Raw genomic sequence first — 17,013 nt, 5'->3', positions numbered from 1 at the left:
TGGGTCATGGCACACACCCCCTTTTCAGACTGAACCCTTCTGAAGAAGTCATGAAAACATCATCTCTCTTCACCAGAGATCATCTGGTATTTGATACTTCTGGGAGTTTGACTAAAGACTCACAACTGCTCCTTTTCTTTCCACTTTCTAAAGTATTATTTGTAATAATTTTTGGTCAGAAATCTTGGAAATACTAAACTAATTACTAAAAGACTTACTTGTTGTACTGATGGCTTTTAAGTCAGTTTTATAAATTTTGTGAGTATCAATCACTATTTTACATTTGTATTTCAGAAAAAAAGATCATAAATTAATTCAATTCCATTACTTTCTTGTATTATAAACTCATCCAGTAAGTTTAATATTTTAAAATGCCAGCTTCATGTCCTAGCACTCAAGTACAGACATATGTCCCTTGACTTTTACGTCAGCCACTGCATTTCAATGTATGTGATGGAAACACACAAAGTTAATTTAGTTTAGAATGCAGTTTAAGACATTTCAGTTCTGTCATCCACTTACATTCATACACCTGTGTGCTACATCTAAACTCCTACTGTAGCTGTCAGTCTGCCTGATGGAGCCTAGAAAATGGTTTAGCTTAAAAGCCACAAAAAGCTCATTTTATTTACCTTAGAGTGGGTGAGTAGTGGCATGTGGCTTACCCAAACGTATCCCACATTCAGCCTCCTCCAGATCTAGTGTCAATATGTCATTCCCTTGGAAGTGTCCTGGAAATGCTCCTAGAGCCTCTAAAACAGCACTACACACCTATCCTCGTATAATGGAATCAAATCTTAGCTATATTTTAGCATCACTTAAATTACCTTCTGTCCTGAGAACAAGGAGAATTAAAAAAGGAAACAACTGACATGCAGCTTTTTAGAACCTAGATGCTTAAACTGAATTTGATGTCCGCAGATAGCTTATATACAAAGAGGTAAGCACTTGCAGGGCAGATTAAAAATACAATATTTGATATTAAGAGCAAATTCAAATGACCAAGTAGGTGGCCCATATTACTACTAGCAATACAACTTGGTTGTTTTGAATTCTGTGAGAGGAAACAAAAATATCTATAAAAATTTGAAAAAAATTAAAAGCCACTGTTTTGAAAATGAGTGAAAATAATTTTAGTTCTTTGCCTTTGTCTTCCATTTTTTTGTAGCATTGTGAAGAAAACAATTGATACTTTGCTTAAATATCTATTATATGGAATTAACTTTGTGTTTTCTCTTTCTCCTGCATTTGCTAAAGAGGCAGCTGTAAAGCCACTTCTTCCATTCTGTTGCAATTTTTTTTTATTTTTTCTAAGATGAATGCAATTAGAAGCAAAGTGTAAAACAGAAAAAATACTGCTTACTCTTTAAAAAAATAGAAACTATGGTTTTTTACTATGAACAATGCATAGTAATACAACCCAAATACGTGTTAGGACTTTCTTCTCTTAAATTACCCATGCAAAACCAAACATCACAGTCATATTTTATTATTTTATTGAAATGAGTTCTCAAGTGTTACTTTTTTGGTCAGAATTATTAATTTAGTTGTGAGCAGAAGAACCTTGACAATCAAAGGGCAAATCTAGTTTGCTGAAAGTGTTCTTAAGGAGAAACGAACAAATCTCTAATAAAACAGTGGAAGAATTAGTCAAACTGCTATTTGTTACACTGCTGAATTTAAGCAAATATCTCCACAACAAAAGAATTAGCAGTAAAAGGACCTGGATTTAACATAAAAGGCTTTAAAAAATCTTTTTTCAAGTATTATTTACACCATGCCTATAAGTTGAGAGATGTTAAAATGCAATATTAACAATGCCTTCTGCTCAGTTCAAATACATGAATTTCTTCTTCTTCTTTTCCAATATCAAAATTCTTCCCCTATTCTGTGAAAGTATAGGCATTGCTATTTTGCCCTCATAAAAATAATATAAGTCTTTATAGAAAACCTTGAAGTCCTACATAAAAGAATTATCTGGACTAACCTGTTCAGTTCTAGCCCATCAAGACTTCTCATATATTCATGATTCCACCCCTGACCATAAGGGTCCTATTGCTCCTTTTTCTACTCATCATCATGCTTGCTTTTCATTGAGTTCTCATTCAGCCAAGCAAATAGCAAACGCACAATGGAATTTAGCTTTATGCATAAGTTACACCAACTCCACAATGAGAAGATGTACCCTGCACTCACCTGCTCCTCTCCTCAGTATTAGGTATTTGTTTTGCCCTAACACATGTGGAAGGTGTTTATCATGTACAATGAAGATGCTAATGTCAGACAGCTGACCTCCTGCAGTGTCAGAACAGGGGAGTGGAGAATAAGTAAATTTCAATCTCCTGACTTTCAACAAGCATTAACTTCAAGAAAATCCCACATTTATTTCTAAAAGCAACTGGTTTTGCCATCTGTACAGAGCACTTAATGTAAGCTCCAGCTACCCAACCTGTATAAATTCCTAATGTTAGCCTGAAGGCTTTTTCAACTCACCAAGCCTCTCTAAGTGACAGTCAAAAATTACATGGATATTTGACTAGCCTACCAAGCTTGCATTTGAATAGGAGATGGAGCAAACATAAGAAAATAAGAGCCAGATAGCTTGTGATGGTTACCATCCTCACAAAATGAAAAGACCTTGGGAAAAAAAACTCACAAAACTCACAAGCTTACAAATGGAGTGTAAAAATAACGAAGACACAGCTAATTGCCCCCCACGCTCTCTATAAACCAAATGACCACTAAGAAAAGTCCGTCTCATGTGTTGAACAAGGTTCTCCTGAACTTGCACACCACTTCAAGAGGCTGTCAGAGTTGTTGTTTCCTTAGAGCCATAGGACTGCTAACGTTGTCAAAGACCTCTAAGATGCTGGAGTCCAACTGCTGACACAGCACTTCCACAGTCAGCACTGTGCAGCCGTGTCCCGTCACTTGTTACCCAGGACAGTGAGTGGTGTTGGTGTCGTAAAGGAATTAAAATAACAGGCTCTTCTGAAACTTCCTTCCTTCTGAGTATTGCTAGCTCACTTTGTAGTATTCCTTTGAGAAAGCTTATTTCTCTTATCCATTTTGAGATTCCTTTGTCAGTAATACACATAAACCTAACCAAAGATCTCATGCAGATCTAGGGAACACCATGATTATAAAGACAAACTGATTTAAGACTTATTTACAGATTTTTCAGATACTTCCTCCATTTTTTGGGGGGGGCGGGTGTTTGTTTTGTTGTTGTGTTTTGGGGGTTTTGTTTTGCTTTTTTAAATTGAGATTTAATATGCAGTTGTTATAGGAATGCTTACTCTTTTATTAAGGTAATAATTTTTGAAAACTCTTTAAAGAAATAAAAATTTTTATAGGCATATATAGCCAGGATAAAAAGGCCCACATTGGGCAAGACAAATTTCAAAAATGGTTGGTACCCAGAAGTAGCAATTCCCGTTTGTAAATGTGTTTTACATTATTCAAGATGATGAAGAAATGATGCTTCCAGCAGGTTTATGAAAAATTTATTCTATTTCTTTTCTTGCTCACCATTTCCTTCAGAACAGCAAAGATTTCCTTACACATTGTGCGTTCACAAGATTTCTGACAATTAATTAAACAATTGTGCATACATGAAATATGTAAAAATATATGTTCTTCTGAATTGAATTGGTAATTTAGCATGTTCCTACTGTGGATGGTTAGCCTTCATGGAAAAGAAAGCAAGAAAGAAAGAAAATGAGAAAGCAAGAGAAAAAGAGAGAGAGAGAGGAAGGGAGGGAGGGAGGGAGGGAGAAAGAAAGAAAAAGAAAGAAAGAAAGAAAGAAAGAAAGAAAGAAAGAAAGAAAGAAAGAAAGAAAGAAAGAAAGAAAGAAAGAAAGAAAGAAAGAAAGAAAGAAAGAAAGAAAGAAAGAAAGAAAGAAAGAAAGAAAGAAAGAAAGAAAGAAAGAAAGAAAGAAAGAAAGAAAGAAAGAAAGAAAGAAAGAAAGAAAGAAAGAAAGAAAGAAAGAAAGAAAGAAAGAAAGAAAGAAAGAAAGAAAGAAAGAAAGAAAGAAAGAAAGAAAGAAAGAAAGAAAGAAAAGAAAGAAAGAAAAAAGAAAGAAAAGAAAAGAAAAGAAAAGAAAAGAAAAGAAAAGAAAAGAAAAGAAAAGAAAAGAAAAGAAAAGAAAAGAAAAGAAAAAAGAAAAGAAAGACTAAGGGAATTTTCACTAAAAATAATTACACAGGTTATTTTAAAATTCCCATTTATTATTTCAGATTTATTTAAAGAATAACTATGTGTTGACAACAATGCATCATTCATAGAGCTGTGATTATTTTAGCTAACTATACAGAAATTACCAGTTAAATAGTAATAATAATTAAGCCAAAATAATTGACATGCTTTGACAAAATTAGATCTTTAAAATTACAGAAAAACAATACTTTATATTTGAAAATGACACATCCTATCTAAAAAGATAAACTTATGCTATCTAAACCTAAAATTAATTTTCAGATGATGAAGATAAAGAACTATTTTTCATAAATTCAACTATCTCACATTTCTCAGGGAAAAAATGTATTCTATATTGTGATAGTGATACTTTTTAAAGATAATTTGGAAGCAGTTTTAACTGAAAATTTTTGGAGAATATTAATAGTCTTTTATTTAAAATATCTCTATGGCATTATATTTTATTTGTCAAATAAATATATATTATCAATTATATAGCAGGGAAGTTATGTGATTCAATAATGTAATATCTGTATGTGTGGATGCATTTACTTATCAATGTGTAAATATAAAAACAGAAAATACAACCGCTATGAATTTGAATAGTGATATTTTAAACATGGCTAAACAGCAAAAATAAAAGCTGACCTTAGAAATTAGTTACAAATACTGCTACATTTGAAGCCTTTACCTTCAGACATGCAAGACTATAGGAAGGGGAATGAAGCTAAATGCAAGAGTAGACAATAATCTGATTTCCTTCCAGAAATTCTGTACACTTCACACTATTTCAGAATTTACCTCTTTTTCTCTAAATTCTTGCACTGTGTGTTACTAATGGAAACAGTTAAGCATACTGAAGTAGGTCTTCAGGTTTTTTTACCAGCTGGGGATGGAAATAGATTTGAACAATCTCCATAGATGCTGTTATTCCCTGTCTGAACCTTGCTGTCATCTGAATTTGAATCTTCAAAGCTGAATGTCACTAAATTAATTATAGATAGTATTTTTATGGCTAATAAGCACCTAATTAATTTAAGTATGTTAAAGATGGAGAAGGTTTTTCATCTATAATATAATTTGTAATGCTTTATTTAAACTTCTATTGTTATCCCTATTTGTCTGTATCCTAAGCATTCTTGATAGACACTTCTATGTTTCTGAACAAGAATTGTTCATATGCATTTTTCTCCACTAAATGTTACAGCTTAACAAAGCAATTAATGTTCATAAACATTAAACGTTCATAAATATAAACCATGGCTGGATGGCTGGATCCCAAGGGTCATGGTGAATGGTGCTACATCCAGTTGTTGGCCATCATTAGTGGGGTTCCCCAAAGTTCACTACTGGGGCCAGTTCTATTTATATTTCTATTGATGGTTTAGAAGAGGGCAATGAGTGCACCCTCAGTAATTCTGCAGATGACAGTGAGTTGGGCAGAAGTGCTGGTCTGTTGAATGATACAAAGGCCCTGCAGAGAGTTTGGGCCAGGCTGGATCAATGGACTGAGGCCAGCTGCATGAGGTTAAAAAAAGTGAAGTGATGGGTCCTGCACTTCGGTCACAACAGCCCCATGCAGTGCTACAGGATGGGGAAAGAGTGGCTCAAAAGCAGCCCAGCAGCAAAGAATCTTGGAGTTCTGGTCAACAGCCCAAGTGACCAAGAAGGCAAATGGCACCTGGCCTGGATCAGCTACAGTGTGGGCAGCAGGAGCAGGGCAGAGACTGTCCCCCTGTATTCAGCAAAGGTGAGGCCATACCTCCAATCTTATGTCCACTTTTGAGCCACTCACTGCAAGAAAGGCTTTAAGTGGCTGGAGCATGTCTGGGGAAGGGTTGTGGAGCTGGTGAAAGGTCTAGAGATAGAATCACAATAGAAATTGCAGAATGATCTGGGATTGTTTAGTGAAATGAAGAGGAGGTTCAGGAGAGATCTTATCACCCCAAAACTATCCTAAAGGAGGTTGCAGCCAGATGGGGGCTGGCCTTTTCTCCCAAGCAACCTTTTCTCCCTTGCAACTAAAATTTGTCACAACCAGCAACAGGACAAGAGGAAATGGCCTCAAGCTGCATCAGGGGAAGTTCAGGTTGGACATCAGGAATAATTTCTTCACTGAAAGGGTAGTTAAGCACTGGAATGGAGTGCCCAGGGAAACGGAGTCACCATCCCTGAAAGCATTCAAGAAACAACTGGATGTGGCACTTTATGCAATGTTTTAGTTGATGTAGAGCTCCTTGTTGAAATGTTGGACTTGGTGATCTTGGAGATCTTTTCCAACACAAATGATACTATGATTCTATGATTTTCAATCACATAAATCTTCACTAACACCTAACTACAGAATTCCAGTTCCACTGATCCATGCTGATATTATGTTGGGCAACTACAAGAGATACTGTAATTGCCCAGGGAAGGAAAAGAATACTTGAAGGAAGTGTTCTCTTGATAGGAACAGTATTTCAGCTATTTTTGAAACTTTAAAGGCAGAATTTTTGACAGAAGCTACTTATTATTTACTATTATACCAGGTATATGTAACATATACATAATTTCTGGGAGCTGCACTTGAATATTTACTTTAACTCTTAGTGCAGCTTATCCAGCTATATTCACTGTCCATACATGATTAATGACAAGCAACCTTGTGATGTGACATCCCTCTCTTCATGACAGGGGGGGTTTCTAGAATTGACCCCATCTTCTCTATCACCAATTCCTTCCCATTCCTCAGGTGTGGCTCTGGGATGTGGTTCTGACCAGCAGGAAATGCAGCCTGCACCCCAGTGGAGCGGAGTGGTCAAAAGTGACAGTACTGGTGTGGGAAGCAGCTGCAGGGAACAAAACAGCAGCTGAACCGAGCCAAGAGGAGCAAAGCCCAGAGCAACGGAGTGGCAGCACAGTGAGACATGAACAATTTAGCTGTCAGAGGTTTGTCTATCATTGTTTTCCATTGTTTTGGGCTTAGAGGCAGGGAAAACCATCTGTGGGAAGCTCCTACCATCTTGTCTTTGTCTGGGAAAATGCACATGGTGCTGGGCACAGGAACAGCTGCCATCTTATCTTTGTGTTGGGAAAGCCACAGGGCGCACCCTAAGGGGAGTGCCAGCATCTTGTCTTAGTCCTGGTGGACACACAGAACTGGGTCAAGGTGATGAACACACTTTGAGTGTAAACACTGTCTTCGGTTGCAAGATGTGGCTGGGGGTGTGTATTCTATTGCCATCTGATAGAGGTGGGGCAGTTATCTTCTGTTAATTGGGCTACCTGTTAAAAGCAGGTGGGGCAGTTTTCTTTATATCTTCCACAACCAATCCTCCCTCTGGGAAATATCTTCTGTTAATGGGCCACTGAGTCTCACTGCATGACTGATAAAATTACATCATCCCATTGTGAGATGCTCTGCCCAGGGGGAAGAGCCAAGCATTCCTACCTGGATATCATCTGAGACTTGGAACAGCACAGGCAGCCTTTTCCACTGGATTCCCAGAGGAAGACCAGGCCAATCTACACCACCACTGGACCTTCAGAGGAAAACTACACCCTTGTACAGGATCACTCCCTCAGCAAAACCACACCTGACACTCCAGGAGGACTGCAACCACCATTTCAATGGGACTGCTACCAACACCCTGACCCCAAGGGTGTCAGGTCATATTCTGATTCTGTCAGTGTTGTTTTGTATTACTTTATTTATCTTTTTTTTTCCTAAAAAAGAACTGTTATTCCTACTCCCATATATTTGCCTGACAGCCCCTTAATTTCAAAATTATAATAATTCAGAGGGAGGAGGTTTACATTTTTCATTCCAAGGGAGACTTCCACCTTTCTTAGCAGACATCTGTCTTTTCAAACCAAGACAAGCACCTCTTTATTTGTTATTAATATTGCTGCTATTATACATTTCTTACTCCACTGCTGTTTGCTTTCAGTAAACAGATATCTCAACCCACAGTCTCTGCCTTGGCCCCTCTCTTGCCAAAGGGGGTGGTGGGAAGAGGACTGGTTTGTTTTTAGGTCTAATTTCTCACTGGCAGAAAACAACCATAGTAGTTTAAAGCAGATTACATGGTCCTACATACCTCTGGATTAAATAAAAATTCATGTAAAAAAAGCCATGAATACAGGTTGAGATGATAAACATAAAAGTATGTCTGAGAAGCTAAATTCAGCATTTATCTCTACTTGCTGGAAACTGCAACATCAGATAATTAAGGTTTTCTTTATATAAACAGAAGAAATTAATTATGGTATTTTAAATAACATTATGGAATAGTTGACAAAACTGTTTTCATTTTCATGGCTACTGTTACACACTTATCAGAAAATATTAATCCAAATATAACTAAAAATTCTCCCAAATGAGCTTAAGTTGTAGGTTTTTGTGGTTTTCTTTTAAAGAAAACTGCCATCATCAGAAAAACCATGTTGAATATGCTATTGGACAAACAATGTGACATGAAATGTTTCACAGGTTATATAAAGAGCTCATAGAACAATGGTTTTATAAACACATTATTTAGTAAAAATCTCCTTCAGCACACACAAGCCAGACACCAATCTGGGCTCCCCCTCCCTCTATCCAAGACAAAAAGCCAAAACTAAACAACCAAAAAAACCTCATTAAAAAAAAGGCAGACAGTAAACCTTTCCAATTGCTGATAAAACAATTTCCACATTTTCCTTGCATCACTGTGCTAGCTGCACTGTGCATTCCTTTTCTAGCCACTCAGTTGCTCTACATTTTGCTTTTTGACTCTTTCTATCATGTATTAGTAGCAAGACCACGTTTATAGTTACCCAGATAGAGAGGAATACTGTAAAGGGCTGGAAAAATATCTCTGTGTAAACCATATTAAAGATGCAAAAAGAAGCTGAAACCTGTTGCAGAAAGCAGAAGCAGAATCCAGTTTTTGGTGATAAAACTTGATGAATCAGAAGGTTAAATTTTTTGGAAGACATCTGGCACCCAGCCTCTATTATCAGGTTTAGCCAGATGTAATTCTAAAGGATGTATGCAAAAATGCTGAATTTTCTGGTTTTTCCTGATTTCTACTTTACATCAAATAGCAAAATTTTTTTACAGAAGAAAAGTCAATTCAGTTAAATCACTTAATGAAATCTACGTAAAATTAAATCTGAATGTAAAAAAAAGAATTCTTTTTTACTCTGGGATAGTGATTCCAAGAGTAAAACCAGAATCAGAGAAAGGAACAGATGACTTATTCATCCAACCACCTTATAAATTTTAGATTTTGTTATAAATTACTAAATTTATACAAAAGCAAGTTTAATATGTTCAAGACATTCAATAGCAATTTCCAGTCAGGCATAAAAACCTTCAGGGAAGGGAATGCCAGGAGAAGAAGAAACAAGAACACAGTCAGAAAAATTTTCTTTGGCATTAAAGTCTCACTATTAAGAGCCTTGTTTCATGTTTGGTCAATTAAAATGCAGTATATTAAAATATAGTACCTTATAACACATGCATAGAGCCCGCTGTCTTGTACCACTGTTGGTCTGAACCAAATGGAGTCTTCTTCCTTGCTCATTCTGGTTCCATCAAAAGCTATAGGTTCCTCAAAATCTCCAGGTCCAGAGCTTTTGTACCACATCAAACTAAGTCCAGCACTTTGGGCTAGGGAGTAATTAGCTCTAATATATCCATAAAAGAGTGCACATTTTATACGAACAGGTTCTCCCACTAGAACTTGATATTTCTTGTAATCCACAGACCAGTCAGTGCATCCATCAGCTACAAGAGAAGAGAAAATGACAAGAGATTGTCAAAGGCTTTGGAAAGCACTATTCACAAAGCAGTCTTTATTGTGGGAAAGTATTGTATTTGAAAAAAAGTCCTTTGAGGGACTAGCAGTATGCTTTTTGTCCCTGAAAAATTAACTCCATTTTCATTATGCTTATGTCTTGTACTTGTCTATAGTGGACAGAGCTGTTAGGATATATATTGCTAAATGTTGATAATCTCTGAGCAGTAACTGAAAAATTGCTCTTTTATATTTTGTGGATCTCCAGCATGACCAGTTTCAAAATGCTGAAGTGAAATTATTGCAACACAGAGGGCATGTGGTTCACAGTGTGTCACCATCTAAATTTCATCACTCAAATATCTTTAGTGTTACCATGTAAGTGAAAGCCTCAGAAGATATTAGGACAATGAGTTGTGGTCTGAACCAAATTGTATGAAAGTTTGGGATAGATTTGAAGGAAGAGAAAAAAACTGTCTTTACAATAAGACCAGATGCACAAAAAGTTACTTTTAGGAAAATTACTATCAGTAATATAAATGGGTTATTCAAAAACATGTTAAGCAGATCTTAGTTGGAATTCCTGACTTTCCAGAACTACATTACAAATTAGGGTTATTAATATTTTCTTTTTTTTTTTCCAGTTGAATAACATCATCCCTTACCAATACTGTCCCACAATAACTGCTTATCAGAAAGCAAAACTAAATTTATTTGACATGCCAAACCCCAGTAACATAACTAAACCCCAAGGCCAAAAAATACCCCACCAAACTCACACCCTTGTCCCCTGTATTTTTAGTTAAGAATACCAAAACAACATAAGGAAAAGAGCTATTTTCTACAATTCCTTCCTTAACAAAAGTTTGTATTTTTTAAAGCAATTTCAACCATGAAAATTCACCATTAGGTTCGTACACTGAAAAACTCAGAGTCCAGTCTCAGCTAGTTAACCAGGCCCCAATCCAGTCAGTAGAAAGCAATCAGTGCATCCAAAGGACAATTTATTTCTTCTCAATACTATGTCTCATATAAATATTTTGGTTTTGAATTTGACACTTTATTAACTTTGAAAGAGCTGAGATACCTAGATAACCATCTTAGAAAATCAACTTTTGAAAAGCTCTATTTTCATCCTGGAATTGTTCTGACTTTAACAGAGAATTCCAGCTACCGTGCAAGGTAAAGCAGTATTTGCACTTTCAGAATAGACAATATTCTGATCTGCCGCTTGGGAGAAAAATATACTATATAGTGATTTTTTGAGTTCTGTATTTACGTAATGCCACAGTACTTATTATATATTGTAAAATAAGAAAGACTCAGACATTTTCACACATCCCTGTGTAAGCAATACCCTAAGTTGATCCAACATAGAAAGTTGGGGGAAAAGTGAGTGAATTGAGTGAAAATTTAGAATGAATTTGCATTGTGAACAGAATTCACACAGACAGATATTTCATATATCTTTGGACCGTCTCCTCCTGCATTAACTTTTATGACCAGGAAGGGAAAATAATATGTCCCTATTCCAATTTTCCTACACAACAGTTCCTAAAGATTAGTAAGTGTTGTTACAAGGCCCTAATAAGACTTGCACTCATGCATAAATTGAAGGGAATGGAAACAAAGCTACACTATTACCTTCCCCTTAGGACCAAAGAAACTAACTTTCATGTAGTCCAGGATTCAATTACATCTTTTATCATTTCATTTTTACCTCTCTGAAAGAGCATTCTCTCTCACCTGATTTTATTTCTCTCTGCTTCTAAATCCCAATGCCAAAACTGAATTAACAGCCAGCTCTAAGCAGTGTTAATTTCATTATATAAGTTACCAGGTAATAACTTCTTCATTATACTTTATCATCAGATTGTAATCTTGCTTTTCACTGCTTAATTTAACTAGTACAGGATGGTTTACATTATTAGTTTTTAAGTCTTCTCTCTCAGGATATTCAGTTCTAATTGTTCTCAGTTCCTTTAACTTGCAGAATCCGTGAGAATATATTGCTGAATAACACCATCTCGAGTTCTATGTATTGGAGGAAGGATTAAATATGCAGGGTGGATGACACTGGCTTTGTTTCAGCATATTTTTCATAAGGGACCTGGGGGTCCTGGTTGATGGCAAAATGAGCCAGCAGGGTCCTGGCAGCCAGGAGGGACATCCCTGTCCTGAAGGCATCAGGGACAGCATGGCCAGCTGGGCAAGAGAGGGAATTGTCCTGATCTGCTTTTCACTGGAGGGGCCTCACCTCAAGTGCTGGGGACAGTTTTGGGTGCCACAATACAGGAAAGACATTAAACTGTTAGGGAACATCCAAAGGAGGGCCATGAGGATGGTGACAGGACTGGAGGGGAGACTGTATGAGGTTACTTGTCTTGCTTAGCCTGGAGAAGAGAACAAGGGGAGATATCATTGGGATCTTCAACATCCTCATGAAGGGAAACAGAAGGGCAGGTCCCAATTTCTTCACTCTCATGACCCATGACAGGACTTGAGGCATGAAGTTGTGTCAGTGGAGTTGAGGTTGGATATCAGAAACTGCTTTTCAGCCTGGAACAGGCTCCCCAGAAAAGCAGTCACAGTACCAAGCATGACAGAGTTCAAGAAGTGTTTGGACAGCGCTCTCAGGCACTTGGTGAGATTCTTGGGGTGTCCTGTGCAGGCCAGGAGTTGGACTCCATGATCTGGTAGATGCCTTCTAACTCAGCATATTCTATGATTCTAGAAAAGCCTTCTAGGGATCATCTGAATTATATATATATTCACGGAACTATTTGTTCATTTTTTGGCACAAACCACATCAAAATGTCCCACCAGATATTTGAAGAGAATGTCTACTTGTCCTGGATTAATCTGGGAAGAGTTAATTTCTTTTCAGCAGCTGTTACAAGTGCTGTGTTTTGGATTCAGAACTAATGAGCCCACACCTGGAGTGCTGTGTCCAGCTCTGGGCTCCTGAATACAAATGATATGTACAGACTGCAGTGTCCAGCAAAGGCCCACAAAGCTGATTAAAGGACTGGAGCATCCCTGCTGTGAGCACAGGCTGAGAGCTGAGACTGTTCTGCTTGGAGAAGGCTTAGGGGGGATCTTAGTAATGAGTACAAAAACCCGAAGGAAAGGTGCAAAGAGCCAGGCTCTTTCTACTGGTGCCCAGTAATAGGACAAGAGGCAATGGGCACATATTGAAACACAGCAGGCTCTTTCTCAACACCAGGAAATATCTTTTTTTGTAAGGTTTACTGAAAATTCAGACAGGAGGTTGTGAACCCTCCATTCTTGGAGATATTTAGAAGCCAGAGAGACGTGGTGCTGGAAAACCATTTCTGGTTGGACGGTATGACCTACAGAGGTGTCTTCAACTTCAATCATTCTGTAATTCTGTGCTTTATTACAGTTACACTCAGTGATAACCTTAAAGAAACATATGTCCTCTTCTTAAAGTGGTCTTTGAATGAAGTGAACATGAGACTGTTTCTCTTCCTGCTTTCAGAAATATTATACCACTTAAACTGCCAACACTGACATTCAAGTCACTTAGAACTTGTTAACCTTATTACAGCTGGAAGGCTTAATGCCTTAAAAATCTTCCAGGAAAATCCTCACACTCAGCCAATGTGCTAATCTATGTGAAGGTGCTAATTCAATTTTGTCAGATATAATAGAAAATCATCATTCCCATCATAAGGCACACTGTGATATTTTCTTATAGCTGATATTTCAGGAGATAACTGTCAATCTCTGCATAAACTGCTCCCAGTTCCACACTAACTGAGAAACATAAACAGAAGCTTAAAACCCCATAATGAAAAGGAAAACAGACTGTCATGTCCTTGAAAATAATACTGTGAACATTCAGATGATGATGATAGCATGCATGCACCATAGCCAGCCTTTCTGCATGTGGTGTGTAGAGCACACCTGATTTCTTCAGTCTAGAAAAACTTGGATGTATCAAAAACTAATTAAAAGCCCAATTTCTAGATTCCTTGAGGAACATAAAGATACACTTTAAAAGACCCAAACATATATTCAGAGAATTCTTTTGATTTTTATATTGACATTGCTACCTTAAAAATGTTACATATATACATGTTAAATGTGTGCCACAGGCTTTGTAAATAGGGTCAGAAAACAACAAAAGTTTAATATTCATTCCGATTTTTTAATGCTAAATAGATTGAATATTTCTAGTCAGTTTCATATTGTAACTGTGTCCATTTCTATCTTGACTGGATTTTTTTTTTGTTTGTGGAAAAGTAGGGCATTGACCAAATAAATTGTCTAATGTTTCTTCTCTTACTTATGCCTGTTACTGACACAAAATCAACACCTTCAATTACGATGGTTCAAAACAACTACGGGGGAAAAAAATAGATTCCATACTTTTCAATGTTTTTATTTATACCGTCACATCATCAACAGTCACTCATGTTTTATAAATTGAAATATACTTGAATAATTCAACAGCGTTGAAATTTCAGAACTGCCTTCAAAAGAATGGTTGTAGTCCCTAATCTCTGTTTTAATATGCTGTCTGTTATTGCTACACATAATAGCACAATACAGAGTCCAGGATAAATATAATCCACTCAGTCATTTCCATGAGTGATTTCAGGGTATGAAATAAACCACACTGCATCACTCCCCTAATAATGAGACCGTTCTGCTCAATACAAAAGTGTCTTGCAGACTGTATCTGCTGGATAGGAACCAACACACAGAATATCTAACAATTACTAATTTTTGGTATCATATGTATCATTTTCAAGGTAAAATTCAGTGCTGAAAAAGACAAAAATATAAAGTCAATAACTCCTGGGTCTGCTGCTGCAGTCTGTTCTCATTTAAAAGCTCCAATTAAATATATAGGTTTCAGGGCTAGTAAAGGTCTTCACTTTTTCAATACATTGGTTAAAATCTCATTTCCAGATAGAAAATAGGTCTGACGGTTAAAATCAGTTCTCCTAAAACATTTTTAAAAGAAATAGCAAATTATCCTAATTGTTTTTCACATAATGATATTTAATTAAATAAAAATTAGCAACAGATTTACTTTTTCCTGGTCATCTCTGTTTGTAATTCTGCTCTGAATTTTATATACAAAGGATTATGCAATATCACTGTCTCTTCTATTTATTTGTCAGCTACTTTGGGGTTTTTTAATAAGGCATTTGCAAACCTGACAAAGAAGTGATATCATAAATCACAAAAAATTCTGAAAAGTGGGCATGTAAAGGAGGAAGTACCTGGTCTTGCTTCTAAAGCTGAAAAATTGTCAAGGAGGGCACTAAGGGATGCAGAAATAAGAGGGCATCTTGTTTATAAGTATGTAGGGAGAGTAAATATGATGGGTAGAGAAATCAAAGGATGCTGTATACGTGCTGTAGGATTTTTGGGTAGGGTGGCAAATAGCAAGGTCAAGAAAATAGGCTTTCCTTAATTGGCTGCTCATAAAACAGCATTTTAAAAGTTCATTAAGTGATGCATAAGACTCGGGATTACTTTCTTTAAAACAATTTCCACAACAATATTTTACCATCAAAAGCACAGTCTGTTCTGGATTACTTTACACTTTATCATCCTTGTAACTTCTGATTTTTGCTTAGACTAGCAAGCATTAAAATAATAAAATAAAAATTTAGATTTTATAGTTTATAGCACACTCATTACAGTGCCTGAGCCAATTAACTCTATCCAACATAACACATGGTATTCTGGTGTGGGTTCTCATTATGAAGACATGCAAAGATTGTCTATTTTTGGTGTGCGTATGCTTTTATTTGATACAAAAATAAGCTCTGACAGGAATGAAGAAGCAGAGCTTAGAAACAACACATTATGGAGATGAGAGAGAACATGGTCAGTTCTATTCTTAGACTCCTTAGATTTTATTTTTTCAATGTACTACCAGTATGAAATTGGGAAAATGAAAAAAAAAATAATATTAATGTTATCAAATGACCACATCAGGTATTTTATATGCAATTAAATTTCTTTTTGCACTGACTGCTGTTACAGCTTTACATATTGCTATACTGCACTCCTGGTGGATATAGCATTTTCATTTTGAAAAGGCATTTTTCATTCTCTTGAAAACTCATGTAAAATTATGGTTTAGAATAAAAACACATATTTTGTTCTCAGTCTAAAACTGTGTAGTGGCTCTCAGGAAAGGGTGCCAGTATAGGAAAAGATGTTGAATGACATTTCAGGGAAACAGAAAAATTATTTTGGATATCATCATTTATTAAAGAAGTTAGTTCCTAAAAATTGCATTTTTCCTAACCCCAGACAAGTTGTGAAAGGGGTAGTTGTGGTGGTTGAGGAATTTTGGCAAATGAATTAGCTCATAGGAAGAGGAATAATGAAAAAAGAAATCTATGTCTTGCCATAAATTAATTAAAAATACTGCTTTTCAGCTTCAGAGTACTGTACTAACAAGAAACAGGGTATATATGTCTAGGTACTGGGCTACTTAGAGACATAACAAGCAGGAAAATAGCTTTATGTCAATCTGGTGGGAAGTTTTTTTTTTTATGTCACTCTCTCTTTTACCTAATCCAAGCCAAATCAAATAGAATTTTTTTCTGAATTATTACTATTCCTTTAATTACCACAAGTATTTTGTAGAAAATGTTAAATCACAAAAGCTATTTTAAGAGGAAAAAAAAAACTGTTCAAGACAGACCAATGCAGGAGCACATGCTGCACTTCCTAAGTTCCTACTCTAAACCAAGAGTTTTTCCCAGTTGCTTATTCAGTCCCTTTTGCACCTTTCCAACCCTCCTATTCTGTTTTACCACGCCATATAAATTAGGAAGCTCTGTAAACCCAAACTTTAAAGGTGTCCTGGCTGGACTGGACTGACCAGGTTCTGCTGGATTGACCCCAGGCCAGCAGCAAGAACCCACACAGCTTCTCAATTACCAAGCCACACGTGCAACAAACAAAACAGGGGAGAGACTAGGAAAAGCAAAAGAAAAGTAATTGGTCAAGATAAAAGTAGAAGAGAAAAGACCCACAAGTGATGTATAAGCA

The 17,013-nt window shown here is 36.4% G+C and overlaps 1 protein-coding gene across 1 annotated transcript in view; it reads right to left on the bottom strand.

The window, feature by feature from the left end:
- IL1RAPL1 (interleukin 1 receptor accessory protein like 1) overlaps positions 1–17,013 on the bottom strand; it is a 669,405-nt gene that overhangs the window by 301,002 nt on the left and 351,390 nt on the right. The window contains exon 3 of the mRNA XM_059466278.1: positions 9,674–9,953. Coding sequence (XP_059322261.1) covers positions 9,674–9,953 — 280 coding nt within the window. The remainder of the gene's footprint in view (positions 1–9,673; positions 9,954–17,013) is intronic.

The sequence above is a fragment of the Ammospiza nelsoni genome, chromosome 2, assembly GCF_027579445.1.
Source record: "Ammospiza nelsoni isolate bAmmNel1 chromosome 2, bAmmNel1.pri, whole genome shotgun sequence".
NCBI classification, from domain to species: domain Eukaryota; kingdom Metazoa; phylum Chordata; class Aves; order Passeriformes; family Passerellidae; genus Ammospiza; species Ammospiza nelsoni.
Note: the sequence above shows the minus strand (reverse complement) of the source record. Positions and strands in the feature narration are given on the sequence as shown.